The sequence below is a fragment of the Mytilus californianus genome, unplaced genomic scaffold (genome assembly GCF_021869535.1).
Source record: "Mytilus californianus isolate M0D057914Y unplaced genomic scaffold, xbMytCali1.0.p SCAF_6, whole genome shotgun sequence".
In the NCBI taxonomy this organism is placed as follows: Eukaryota; Metazoa; Mollusca; class Bivalvia; order Mytilida; family Mytilidae; genus Mytilus; species Mytilus californianus.
Genome location: NW_026262712.1, coordinates 42347156 through 42361767, shown reverse-complemented (window position 1 = coordinate 42361767; position 14612 = coordinate 42347156). Strand labels below are relative to the sequence as shown.

General features: G+C 32.9%; 2 protein-coding genes across 2 annotated transcripts in view; one reads left to right on the top strand and one right to left on the bottom strand.

Annotated features, from left to right (window-relative positions):
- The window catches only part of LOC127705653 (tetraspanin-3-like), a 44316-nt gene that overhangs the window by 21614 nt on the left and 8090 nt on the right, over positions 1 to 14612 (bottom strand). The window contains exons 2-4 of the mRNA XM_052209981.1: positions 13856 to 14056; positions 10924 to 10998; positions 7357 to 7461 (exon numbers count right to left, since the gene is read on the bottom strand). Of these exons, the coding sequence (XP_052065941.1) occupies positions 7357 to 7461; positions 10924 to 10998; positions 13856 to 14056 (381 nt within the window). The remainder of the gene's footprint in view (positions 1 to 7356; positions 7462 to 10923; positions 10999 to 13855; positions 14057 to 14612) is intronic.
- LOC127705651 (uncharacterized) overlaps positions 10460 to 14612 on the top strand; it is a 57192-nt gene continuing 53039 nt past the window's right edge. Inside the window, exon 1 of the mRNA XM_052209977.1 lies at positions 10460 to 10525. Within this exon, the coding sequence (XP_052065937.1) occupies positions 10510 to 10525 (16 nt within the window). The 5' untranslated portion in view covers positions 10460 to 10509. The remainder of the gene's footprint in view (positions 10526 to 14612) is intronic.

Sequence of the window (14612 nt, the reverse complement as noted above, 5' to 3'; positions counted from 1 at the left end):
ACTGAAGCGACCCCCTCTTAGGCAGTCAGTGCATATGAAAATTTCTGGATCCGCCACTGGTGTGCTAGCTTATAAATGATATATTTTTTACTTCCTTTATTTTTTTTAATCCTTACTCCGTCTTTGTAAAATAATCGAGACTTCATCAGGTATACACGCGGAGAAATAAAATATTGAAGTGATTTGAGTACCGATATATGAAATGTCTCCTTGGTAGCTGGTATCCCTTGTGGGATTAATAAATTGAACTCATGTGTGCCGGAATAGGTAATTAATATATTTAATTTTTATTATTTGTCAACTTATGGTACGGTAATAACTTTTATTTTTTTATTTTCCTTTTGTTTCAATTTCAATTTGCCCTTCGTTCTGTGAACAAAATAACACGGCTACACATTTTAAGACAAAACACACTAATAGTTCGACTAACACGTTGACTTATTGTACTCACTTAGTATCAGATAAACGAGATGCATGCTCCTAAAAATCATTTCAGATATTCTATGGAATTTTTAATTCACCAGAAAATCAGAAATATCCATCTCAAACATTTCTTTTTTCATTGGATGTTATATCATTTTAAATATCTAACAAGGCACATAAAAAATTCTAGTTTTTTTGCGATGTCCAATATTACGTGCGATGATGCGTAGCTGCATGGAAGTTACTACAAGAATTACATCATTTTGATTATCTTTGAAATCACTCACACGTGGCGGTGTACACATTACACTCAATATACGACTTAAAATACCTGGGGCAATTTATACTTCCGTTTATTGTCCCTTTACTAGCCAGTGTACCTGTGTAAGGTTATAGATGTAATTTTACATCTATGGTAAGATGTATCTCTGACTCCAAAACAGTCGAGTGCGAATCCCGGATTTTGACAAACAATGTTGGAAGACGAAAAGACAACATTCGAAATGAGATTTATGTATAAAGTTTATATTATGCATATATACCATTGAAGCAGCCTCTGATAAATTGTCATCTAAGACGGTATAAATTAAAATTCTGTTGACATGGCACGAAGAGGAGTTGAGAAATATGCGACACATTTTATTCAATGTCCTCACAAAGGTAGTTTATTTTACATGTTCTCGGACATTAAATATATTTCTTCTGTGACAGTTTGCTGACTGTTAACACCATGTTCAATTTATCTTAATTGACAAACATTTTGATAAGGTTCCATCATTTGAAATTAAAATCTCAGTAGGTTCAAAACTACTAAATTTTATCACACAGAATGCAACAAATAAAGGTTACAGAAATGGGCTCTACCACTTCACACTTTGGCAATTGAAAATAAAATCTAATCAGTCAAATTCTCAGTATCACAACTTCATTTAACTGCAGTAGATATTGTCTTTCAAGATAACTGAATAAAATAAATATTCTTTAAAACAAGAGTGTAGGGAGTCTATTTCCTACCGACTCGCATGAACAATTTTCATTTTGTTTACATACTGCCTGAATGACATGACTCGAGAAATATTTGTCACTGGACATCAATTTAAAAATTAAAAAGAAAACAAAGAACTCGAAATTAAGGATCTGTATGACACCGTACGGCCCTTCTCAGACAGCGAGCAAAACTCATACCATATAGAATTTATAAAATGCCCCGACATGACATAATCTGGAAAATTTAAAAAGACAACACCTTTAAAAATTACAAGCTCCTAACTTGCCAGGACAGTCATAGAATGAGGAGGGTTTAAACCTATTTGAGATAGCTCAACCCTCATGCGGTCACCAATCCTGGAATGTAAGACTGAGAAAATCCATATCCTTTGCTTTATAGGATAGGACTGGGCCTCTCCCAACCTGGACAGTGAGGTAATAACATGCACAAATTGTGAAAATTAAAGTTAAAATCAATAAGAATCATTGGATCTAGTGTAACGCAGTTATAAACAGTCAGAGAAAAATCATGAACTTGTGTGATACCAAAATATACGTACATAAAATCGAGACAAAAAGGCACGACCATAAGTATGCATTAAAGCAATCTATGTATGTAGCAGGGAATTTATGTTTTTTTTTGTTCACATCTCATCCTTTTTTTTCCATTCATTTCCAATGTTTGTCGACTTGATATATAGCCTGGTTAAGGATGTACTTATGTGATGTTTATGAATTTGTGTATAGCTTGTTATGTTTCTTTACAAAAGCTTCTCCGACTTATAGTATCTATCTATCTATACTACTTAAACGAGAAGACCTCATTTTGTTAGTCGCTTCTCTTCCTTTCATAATAAATTAATCATCATGACTCTGTGTTCTATAGGTTCCATGCATAGTTGCATTTGTCATCTATTCTTATGATTCTACTGTTTGGGTTATTTTAGGAGAAATCAATTTAGCAGTGATCGCCATGTAGAAGAAACTTGGAATTGATAGTTTATATCAAATATACTTTATTGATAATAAAATGTATGTTCATAGTATACAGAAACGCCAAAATAATGGTATTTAACAGAAAACAAAAAAAATAATGCACTTTGGAGAAAAGGGAGAGGGCTTGAAAAAAATTGTCCCGTCTCCAGGAGTCCCTATGAATTTTGATACCTTTTCTGAAATTATCCAGATTTATAAAAAGAGATGGACCATTTTGTACATATACCAAGGGGAAACTTCGTGCAAAGCATTATTATTTATAGTTTAATTGAATTTAGTAGAAAAAGAAAATTTGGTGAAAATAAAACCAAGATTTTTTTAGAAAATCCACAGATTTTAAGACTGAGATTTTTATACGATTCCAATTTTTTGGGGGGGGGATCGTATAATGGTATGATGTGGTTGTTGTCGTCTTCGTCTGAAGACACATTTGTAGTTTCTGGACTATAACTTGTGTGTAAGTGTATGGATCTCTCTGACATTGTACCACAAAGATCCACATCACAAAAGGAAGGCTGGGATTGAGTTTGGGGGTAATTGCCCCATTCATGAAGGAATTCGGGGCCATAAAAGGGCCAAAAAACATTTTTTTAGTTATTCTAGTTTTTCAGACAATAACTTGTGTTTAAGTCACTGTATGGATCTTTCTGAAATTGTACTACAAGTTTCCATACTACAAAGGAAAACTGGGATCAAGTGTTGAGGTTATTGCTCCAAAGGGTGGGGGGGGGGGGGGGGTTGTGAGTTCAAAAAGTTTACAGGTTTCCAATTTTTTAAAAGGGGTTTAATTTTTTTTTCAAAATTTTTCAAATTTTAAAATATTTCAAAAGTTTCAAGAAGAAATCTTTAATTGCACAGTATTGCCCAATAGATTTGAAAGACCTTTACACATGTTTTGTGTCAGAAACCTATATTATGTCAAAAATTTGATCACAATCAGGGGTTAAAAAATCCACTTGCCCGACCCCCGGGACTAGACTTTTACACTTCGGGCAATTAAAACTTGTAACCGAATATGCCCGACGGACTAGTAACAAACAATTCTTGGCATTTCCAAAATAGTAAGTCGAAAATCCCCTCATCGCTATTCTATCTTAGCCAATCAGATTCAATTACGTACGTCATCCGGGATTCCAAGAATTTGAACCGATTTTGTACATGTTTTAAAAATAGAACAACTAACTCTGGGTGGACCGGTATCATGTATTGATCGCAATTCACGTACTTTCAATATCAATTTCTCAGTACAGGGGGTATTGTACATTGCTTATGCCGAGATTTTCAATTAATGGTACTTGGGTGTATGATGTAATGATCGATATTGACCTGTCTTGTCGGACAGCTGTTAATTTGAGCTTGAAACCATGCACAAATTATTTCTAAACATTTTAGTACGGCCACCACAGGAACTTTGTCAGTTTTAAAACGAAAAACGGTAGATGAAGGGGGTAATGAGGCTGAAAATTTATCCCAAAAAATGCCAAATACGACCAGGAAAAGCGGAAAAAAACATTTATAGTGTCATTGACAGAAAGATTCCCCATGGGCAAGGTCGACTGTTACTGATGATAAACAAGAGATGATGTTTTGTGAATATTGCCGTTATTTTCCCGATCTCGCTGATAAAAAGTCTGCTTTGTATGTGGGAACAACAAATATACTAATTGAACCACTGGTTTAACATGACAATATCAATGAACATGTTTTCTGTGCCCGAAAATATTTAACAACCCATAGTACAAGGGATATCCAAAAAGATGTCTAGAGATCCCTGTTATAATTAATAAAACAAAAATTCATTTGATTTATTTAATCAAATACCGTGTATAATGCCGGATTCTAAACAAGGGACATCCACTCTAAATTTGAAAGGTATACTCGGGCTAGCAGGTCAGTTTTGATGGGCTAGCAGCTCTTTCAACAGGGCTAGTAAAATCCTGCTACCAATAAGTCCTGGGCTAGTGAGCTGTAACACATTTTTTTAACCCCTGACAATCCTAATTCAGACAGTAATAAGCTTGAATATTGTGTCAAAATTTGCCCCAACTGTTCATGGTTCAACTTCTGCGGTCATATCAGGCTGCGCTCAGCGCCGAAGCATTTTATTTTTGTTATAATATTTTAAACATATATAACTCAATTAAAAAAATCATTGCTAGCACTGAATGCAATAATCCTTCATCAATAAAGCATCGAATCGCCAAATATGACAGTACAAGGGAAAAGCTGTGGATTTTCTAAAAAAAAATCCATATGTTTAGCATTTAATCAACACAAGGGTACATAATCCTTAAAAGCCTTTGAGAACGTAACTTTATAGCAAGGAACTATAACGTATGCAGATTTTCTTTGAACACATACGAAGGTCTTGAATATTGGGGGGGGGAGGTCTTTCAATCCTAATTGTCTTTTAATTTGTTAGTCATCTGTTTTTCTCTATTCTTCATATTTTTTTCTCATTATTCTATATTCTTTATTTTCTTGGCAGCTATTTTTTTTACTTTTCTGGTCCTATGTTGTGCACTTTTTGTCCATTTGTGTTCTCTATTCTTCTATAAATCCTATCCAGACCCTCACAAACATACATAATCAATAAGTTCCGCTCCTATTACCTAACCCCACTTGACATGGATATAGATAATTTTCATCCATGGGGTTTTCTCATCCGTTTTGAATATAACATTGCTATTAAAACGGGTACGTTATAAAAAAAGAAGACGTGGTATGATTGCCAATAAGACAACTCTCCACAAGAGAAATGACACAGAAATTAACAACTATAGGTCACTGTACAGCCTTCAACAATGAGCACAGCCAATATTGTATAGCCAACTTTAAAAGGACAACATACTAGGAGTCCATTACATCAGATATAACATATAGAGATGTATAAATACGCAGTCACGTATACGTCCGATGCTAAATTGTTGACTTTGTTGGAAGGCAAAATGATTAGCCCTATACTGACTGGAACTAGTATATATATAACTGAAACTAGATGAAAATCAAGGAATCTACACATGCTGTAATAGCAAATCTGAACGGAACCAAAACGCATGTTTGTAAAAAAATAAATAATATACAACTTACATTTCAGCAACTGTTATATTAGTAATTATTAATGATGTAGTTCGTGAATAAATTGTCCTACACAGTGGAACAAATGGACAGTCTAAGCACGTTAATGTCTGGATTAATATTTCTGCAAAGACGTTGTCATTTTATTGTTTCCATTAACCGACTTAAATAAAAATCAAATTATAACTTTGTAATTATTATAAATGTTTACCTTTTGAAATAAATTTTGGTTTATTGAATATATTTACGGGAAAAACGAACTCAAATGTTTTATTTCCATGTCTTTTATGACATATTCATGATATTAAAAAACATCTTTGTGTAAAAGAAAAATCGAATCACATCAAATTTTGATCGGCCGTAAAATAAACTTCACATCACTTTATTTATATCACAAATCAATTTACAAGAACTTCTCAACGATGTCATAATAGAAAGCACGAGTGATCTATCTGGCGGACCAACTTGTGGCTAATGATTGACAGGTATGATTAGATCTTGAGGCTCCTATGGGGAACGTGGTGTCGAAAGGAAAAGAGAAGATTATTCAATTATAATTTTTAGGACTCGTACGAAATGTGATCTGATATGGAAAATTTTGAGTTCTTTTAATAGCACAAAGAAATAAGACGTTAGAATGGTTACAAATGTGTAACTATAAACCAATGACTCGTATGTAATTTACGGGAAAGATTTTATCAAAAGTTTGTTGAAAACTTTCAATTTCAAACCTTCTTGGTTGGAATGAATATGTTCGATTTATATGCAAATAGGTCTTTATTATATAATATATTTAAATTATCTTCATTAATTACAATACAATATATAACATGTATCTATGATATCCTCCGTAACGACTAAATATATGTACAGGTAAAATTAAATTCTGATCAATCGGGTACAGATTGATTTACGACCTTCCACTGGTATTGCACAAGCAATATCACAGCAGGTGTTAAATACACTAGGACAAGTGTCAGATCAGTTTGACATCCTACCCGATTACAGTATCTTCCGGAGAACTGATTTTTTTTCTAAACATGACAATTGTGAAGAATTTTTTAAAGTGAGAACAAAGTTTCTGACCCAAACTATCGATTCACATTATGAATCTATCATGAATAGTAGATTAGTGTACGTTTTTTAACGTAAATACGATTTCCATTCATATATTAAAAAAATTGTAGTTGTCTTTTGCAAAGATAACACATGTATTCATCTTGTTCATTGGTCACATTAAAATAGATTTTTCTTTAATGAACAATGACAACATTTGATATTTATATCGTAAGTTACTTTATTATCAAACACCGTTTTATCTCGAACGAAAAGGGAAATAAGATAGTTTTTTTAATCTGACTGTAAACATTGTATATATCACAACGATCTATTAATAACCGTCGCTCACGCATAACGGATTCTATAATCATCTATGTACAACGATCTATTAATAACCGTCGCTCACGCATCACTGGTTCTATCACTGACTCAATACACACCCGTTTTATCGGACAAACGGCTAATTCCCGCCGACACGGAAAATCTCCGGATAACATGCATAATATTCTGTAATACAGCAAATTTACGATGAACCTCTAATTATTATCCGTTTCGCGGAGATTAGCCAAAAATCGCGGGCATTTTCCAAATAGGTCTACCAGTGATAACTCCTGAGCAGTAACAATAAAACTTGAACATGACTTGACTTGAGCCTCTGGCCAGATTGTTCTTCTACATTTTATTAATAGGATTTGCTTTCAGAAAACCCATTTAAATTCCCTGCAGTACTAAATTCACAATCTTAATGACTGAAGTTTTCATTTAGAAAGCCTGGTTATAAATCAAAACACTCATATTAAAATCGATGTATACCTCTCTTTGCATGTAATTGAATGCACTGGTAACTGCACTATTTGAACCATATTCTTTCTTAATAATCCTTGCCATAAGCTGAGAATCCTTAACACTCTGCTTAATCTGAAATGGAAAAAAAAAATCCTTACTCATTTGCAAAAATAAAATATAATTTTATGATCAAAACTGCCAATAAAAGAAAACTTGTTTTAGCAGGTCACCAATTTATTGTCAAGCTGTAGTAATACCTATAGATTTTGAACCTCAAATCAAAGGTCACTGCTAATCAAAGGTCAATTTTCTCTGGCCCTAAGGGTGACCTTTATACTCAGGTATACACTACTGTAAAGAGGTTCATTTCATGTGTTTAAATATCATAACTTCTACATGTTCTAGGGCCAACCTTTTTCATGGGATTTCATTTCTATGTGTTTTTTTTAATTGATTATCATGATTATGATGTTTCTTTAACCAAATGATTGTTGGTTTTTAACGCCACTTTGAGCACTATTGGCCATATCATGGCAGTCAATTTTTATTGCTAAGGGAAGCCTGAGTGATGGGAGAGAACCATGACCTTCGTCCACAAAACTATCAATCCTCATGATCCTAGTCAATTAGATTGGAGAAAAACTGCCATGTGCAGGATTCGAACTCACAATGTTAGTATTAACAGGCTAGTGATATAGTAGATGAACTATTCAGACCACTCTGACATCAAGGCCCCTTCTATAATCAAAGGATGAAGGTACATGTATGATAAGACCATTTTTTTGCCCCTTGAATTCGTAAATCCAAAAGTATAATAAATCTACCAAATACATGTAACATCCTTCATATGACTTATGAGTTTTGAGTTTGAATGTCCCTTTGATATCTTTCATAAGAATATTAGATTGTTGATTATCAGCGTTTATGTTTTTGAATTTTGTATTACATATTGACATACAGTGATCATACAGCCTTCAAACTTCTTACTTTTTGTGAAAACATCAAAAACTGACAAACTAGCCTCATTTTGAGATCTTGTCATCATAATTTAGATATGACCAACAGCTTTACCCAAAATATGATTTGGTACAAAATGCATTTTACAAAGATGTAACTGGTAATCACGGTAATGTGTTTAAACTATTTTTTTGGGTAAAATACATTTGTATAAGCTGTTTCTTACATGTAATCTAACCAAAAGTAAATGTGAAATAGCCATTATAGGTAAAAATAAATGGGGAATGTGTCCATGGGACACAGATGATGCCCCCGCTTGCATATCATATAAAGTTATAAAGGGACATAACTGAAGAACGGTATAAGTGACGCTACCCAAATTTGTACTTGATCTGAGTGTTGTGGTAATAAGTATTGTGTATAAGTTTCATAACATTTGGTTGAGGCAACCTTAAGTTCGAGAACAGAAACGAAAAATTCAGCAATTTTTCCATTTGTAAAGGGGCATGCATAAATCTAGAACAGTAAAAGTGACTCTACCCAAATTTGTACTTGATCTGATTTTTTGGGTAATAAGCATTGTGTATAAGTTTCATAACATTTGCTTGAGACAAACTGAATTCAGAGAACAGAAACGAAAAATGCAGCAATTTTTCCATTTGTAAAGGGGCATAACTCTGGAACGGTGAAAGTGACACCACCAAAATTCAAACTTGATCTGTGTTTTGCTGTAATAAGCATTGTGTATAAGTTTCAGAACATTTCGTTGAGGCAAACTAAAGTTAGAGTACAGAAACCAACTTTGGGACATATGGACATACGTACGGACGGACGTACAGACGGACAAGGGCAAAACTTAATGCCCCCTCCGCTACAGCGGGGGCATAAAAATCCTAAATTAGTCATGTCTATCATGTCTATATACCTTAATTTTAACATCACATGTGACCTTTATGTACGAAGTTATCCTTTATCAATAAAATTGACTTCATTCTAAGAGGCTTGAATAAGTAATTTCAGGGGCCAAATATTGGCACTTAACATACTCCTCCTTAATGTGAGGCAATATTTTCATGATGTTATTTCTATACCATAATTAATTAGCAAGAAAAAAGGTCGATGTCAGATGAACACTGTCTGATGGATTTGTAGACCTTACATGTACAAGAGTCTCATATATGGATCACTATACACCAAATTTAGTTATACTATTATTCATTAGTACATGTACATATAGTAAGTGACAAATTCAACTCTAATTAACTACAAATCCAGCAACAATTCATTAATTTATTCAATTATTTAATTTTTTCATCTAGCATGTCTAGAAACATTATGTCCCTTTTTAGCATAATCATACAAGAAATCCAGCTTCACACCTGCCAACTTTTCATAAAAATGCTCCTCTTATATTGTCATTAGTGTTTTTAATCTAGTATTTTATTATTTAAGTGAGTATATGTATATGCTTAAATACTCTTTTAACTCATTTGAAAGCTTGTTTTGAGGTGTTCAGTTTATATAATAAAGAATTTCAAAATTCATGTCAACACCTCTCATGGGGGAAATCCCCCATAAATCATGTAAGTTGGCAGGTCTGCTACATGACCCACATCTTAAAAGTTTGCCACTCTACACTTAAATCCTAGCTAGAACAATGGATCTTTGTGCAGTACATGTAAATTTTAAAATAACACTTAGTTATTCAACATGTTTAAAGATCTAAACAATATAAACATGATATATAAACCACATCCTCCTCCTTCTCATTTCACGTATTCTATTTATACAATCCTGCACCTTTGTTTCTGAATTAATATATATTATAATGAGAGTATTAGTGATATATATCCACAGTCGAATACCTCTTGATTCAAGTGCTCCTCAAATTGCCACTTGAAACGTTTATATAGTATTTCAAGGTAACTAAAATTTCATTGTAATATGTGTTACTGATAAGATCTAAATCTACATGTCATGCATGCATGTACCTAAAATATTCAACTGCATTAAACATGTTAAATTGGAAATTTTGGAAACAATATCTACATTTCCTGTTTTTGTGAAAATTTATATACAAAATGTAAATTGCAATTTCCTTCCAATAAATTAGTCACAAATGGTACATGTATATATATATATATATCATACATGTAGGTATATAATGCATGATTTTAACACATTTTATTTAATAGAATATACACAGCTGAGATAGCTGCCTGCATGAAGTGTGCTAAAGGTGAGTTTTCATGAATAAATATGCCACTGAAAAGAAAAACAGACAAGGGTAAAACTTAATGCCCCCTCCGCAACAGCGGGGGCATAACAATCTCTATTGAAAGTCTGTAACTGTTTGAAAATTGAGCTTTTGTCATGTTTATAAGAAAATCTACAAAACTGACCAAAATTCATCTTTTATTTGAATGTTCCAAAATCAATCAAAGTGTGTACATGTATACATGCACTTGCATAAGGTTGATTTCTATCTGATGCAGCTCATATAATGAGCTCAAAATATTATAGCCATCACACGATGGCAAACCAGGCAAGGCCTTTTAAAAATGGAGCAAGGTCACACTAAAAATTTGTGATTTAATATATAACATACAACTTTCTATGGTCAACATTCATACTTACTTCAGCTTGGTAGAAAAAGCAGTAGATCGTTCCTCCTAGAAGAGTCAGTGTGACGCAAACCAGGCAAATTAAAAACTGAAATTTGAAAATTACATAAAAACGGACTATGAAGAAATTAATTGTGTACAAATGTGAACTTTATATTCAGGACTCAAAGAAGCAAATATTAAGGGGCATTTTCTTACTTTTTTTTGTTTGTACATTTATTCAGGGACAAATCCTCAGTGTATATTTTACTATTTCATCATAAATGGGAGGTAGGGATGAGCCGCTGGAATAGGTTACTATATCAAGCTTCATCTTTATAATATATGATAAGGATGTACATGATGTAAGGGGAAGGAATTCAGATTAAATATATTTATGATAATATAAAGTTGCTGATCATATCATAATTAGTATCTGAAACTACTTAATCAAATGTTAGTATTTATTAAAGATGGGATTAAAAGTACAGTCCTGCATCAGATATTTTTCAAATCTATTCTAACTTCATGAAATAGAGTAATAAACATGATAAAGCAATAAAATATATATGATATGCAGGATATGTTTTGAATATTAAAAATATATGAAAAGGGTGGGGGTACTGGTTGTATAAGCTGCTCATTCCTACATAAAATGGATTGAAGAGACCCAACATAGATTGAAATACAGTATTACAGATCCTGTGTCCATCATTTGTCCATGCTTTATTGTATAGTGCATATAGATTTGTATTTCAAAAATTAATTTTTTAAATGAACTTTCCATCTATCATGTCTCTTGGGTCAATTTATGATTTAAAAAAAATCTTTTCATTTTACATGTTCTTTATTTTGTTTAAACCTGCTATATTACTCATCATAAAAGTGTCAAAATACCAATTCATGTCACTTTACTCAAATAAGACATAAAACGAATATATATACATGTAACATAAAAAATTTAAAGAACTTTGTACTAAACAATGTCTCAATAGTATTTTGTACACTGCACAGTAACATTTTTATGACTTTGAAATAAACTGACAACACACACGCACATAAACATGAAATAAATAGCTTCGCCGAGTGCAGCTTGATACGACCGCAGAGATCAAACCCTGAAAAATGGACGCAATATTCGCGCTTGATACAGGTCTGAATTTGGATTGTAATTAAATATTTGACACATAAAAGGTTTCTGACACAGAATAACTGTAGTCAAAGAACTTAGAATTGGTTATATGATTTGAATTTATATTCAATTTTTTGCTTTTGTGCAATACACTTTGCTGTTGTGAATTGACCCCCCCTCCCACCACAAAAAAAAAAAAAAAAAAAATTGCCCCCCCCCCTTTTTTTTTGGCTTTTGTGCAATACACTATGCTGTTGCTTTTTACCCCCCCCCCCCCTTTTCCCCCCAAAAAAATTCTTTCCCTCAAGATATGGTCATAATTTCAATTCAAATTTCCAATGGAGTTTGCAACCATAATTACCCAATTATTTACCAAAGAATTTAAAATATGGTGTCAAATCTTTCATATGGATTTTTTTGTATAAAAAAAAAAGATGCAACATTTGCAGATATTTTTACTGGTCTTCCTTTAAAAATATGCATTTCTTTAAACATTATTTAAAAGCAGTGTAAGGGAGGTAATAAAAATGTTGTATTTGGATTACCTCCCTTACACTGCTTTTAAATTGTCTTAATTGTTCATTAACCATTACTTTATACATAATTTAAAAGTAGTGTAAGGGAGGTAATTCACATGATGTATTATCTTTACCTCCCTTACACTGCTTTAAATTATGTTTTGTACTAAAGTATTTGTCCATTAACCAGGACACCCTTGTTTTTCCCCCTTTTTTGCCCCTAATTCCTAAACAGTTTGAGCCATAACCCCCTAAAGAAAATCCTAACCATCCCTTTGTGGTATGGAAACTTGTGGTATAATTTCAGAGAGATCCATACACTGTTCCACAAGTAATTGTCTGGAAACTTGAAAAATGCTTATTTTTGGCCCCTAATTCCTTAACTGTTGGTACCATAACCCCCAAAATCAATCCCAACCTTACTTTTGTGGTATTGAACCTTATGGTAAAATTTCATAGAGATCCATTCACTTAAACTAAAGTTATTGTGCGAAAACCAATGTGTCTTTGGACGACGACCCCAACGTCATAACAATATACGACCGCAAAAATTTTGCGGTCGTATAAAAAGGGTCCATGCTCAGAGTCCCTGTACACGTGTATATTTTGATACATCTACAACCATATTATGCATGGTTTAGCCTTGATATAAACATAGTGAAGTCATCACGCATGGTTATAAATATCATGTTGCAATCAATTAACTACGAAGAAAAAAAGAAAAACATATACATGTATGTACTATAACATCTTCCCATAGTTCATGTCGGTACTGTAATGAATCCATTTTTCTGTAATTCTTAGCTGATTTCTAACCTTATTAAACCAACAGAGCATTTTTAAATCAACTTGTGGTTCATTTGATCTCAATTCTATATTGATCAAAATTCAATGATAATGTCAAATTTTCTTCCTCTGCATTTCCTATTGTGATGTCATGAAAAAAAGGTGACAATGCCTGATGACGTCAAATAAAAAGAACACATCTTTTTGCAGAAAATTGAACAGAGAAAGATAAAGTTTGTATACATATCGTCTTATATCAATAGAGAAATAGATTTCACAACCGAATCTTGTACAATACAATATTCCTCCAATCTTTCAGAGTTAAATTTTAAATATTTAGAACGCTTAGCAAGCCTTGCATTTTAAACTATAAAACTTAACTGTCTCCAGCGAATTAATATTGTATCACACTGTATGCAGTGGTACAGGATCCCTTAACAGTTTAAATAAGATACAGCAAGCTTTTCATTCTTTTTTATGAAATTCTGTATCCTTTACATACTTATTAATTATATAATATCATTATTTACCATGATAAGTGCCCATCGTCTCGGTCGAGCTGCCCCATATATACCAATAATACCAAATATGAGTAATGCCACGCCCACTGCTATTATGACATGGACTATGACGAAAACAGTTCTTAGTTCATCAGCTGACTTTACATACTGGTTGATAAAGAAATCTAACAATACCCATAGACAAAATCCAACAATGCCACCTCCAAATAACTGAAATAGATCAATTAACATACACATGTTATTATTATTATGAATTTAAATTTTATTATTTCATCTAAAATATTTATAAGCATTTGCTGAAAATTAATTAAATGATGCAATTAATCGTCTATCTTCATGATCTTGATCAATGTTTTCTACTGTCAAGCATGTCAAGTGTTTCGATCTACCTGTAAAGTGAATAGCAATCCTTAGCTGGATATCTCCAGGGCTTTAAAACGATAATCAGGGGGACCTTTTGGATTATAATACATATGGGGTAATGCATTTGCATGCAATTGATTATAATTGCTAACAAAAATGATGGTGGGTAACGAAACGAAAACAAATGCCGACTACACCTTGCAATCATAGCGCAGTTATTTAATTATGGCAGGGATCATTTGACAATGGTGGATGATATTTAACGATGGTGGTGTGCCAGCAATCAGGTCATGAAAATCCCTGTAATCAGGGGTCGAATTTAAGGTTTTTTGTGTAATGGCCAGCCGGACCAGTGGACTGAAAACTCTACTGGTCCTGCACAAAATCTACTGGTCCTGAAAAA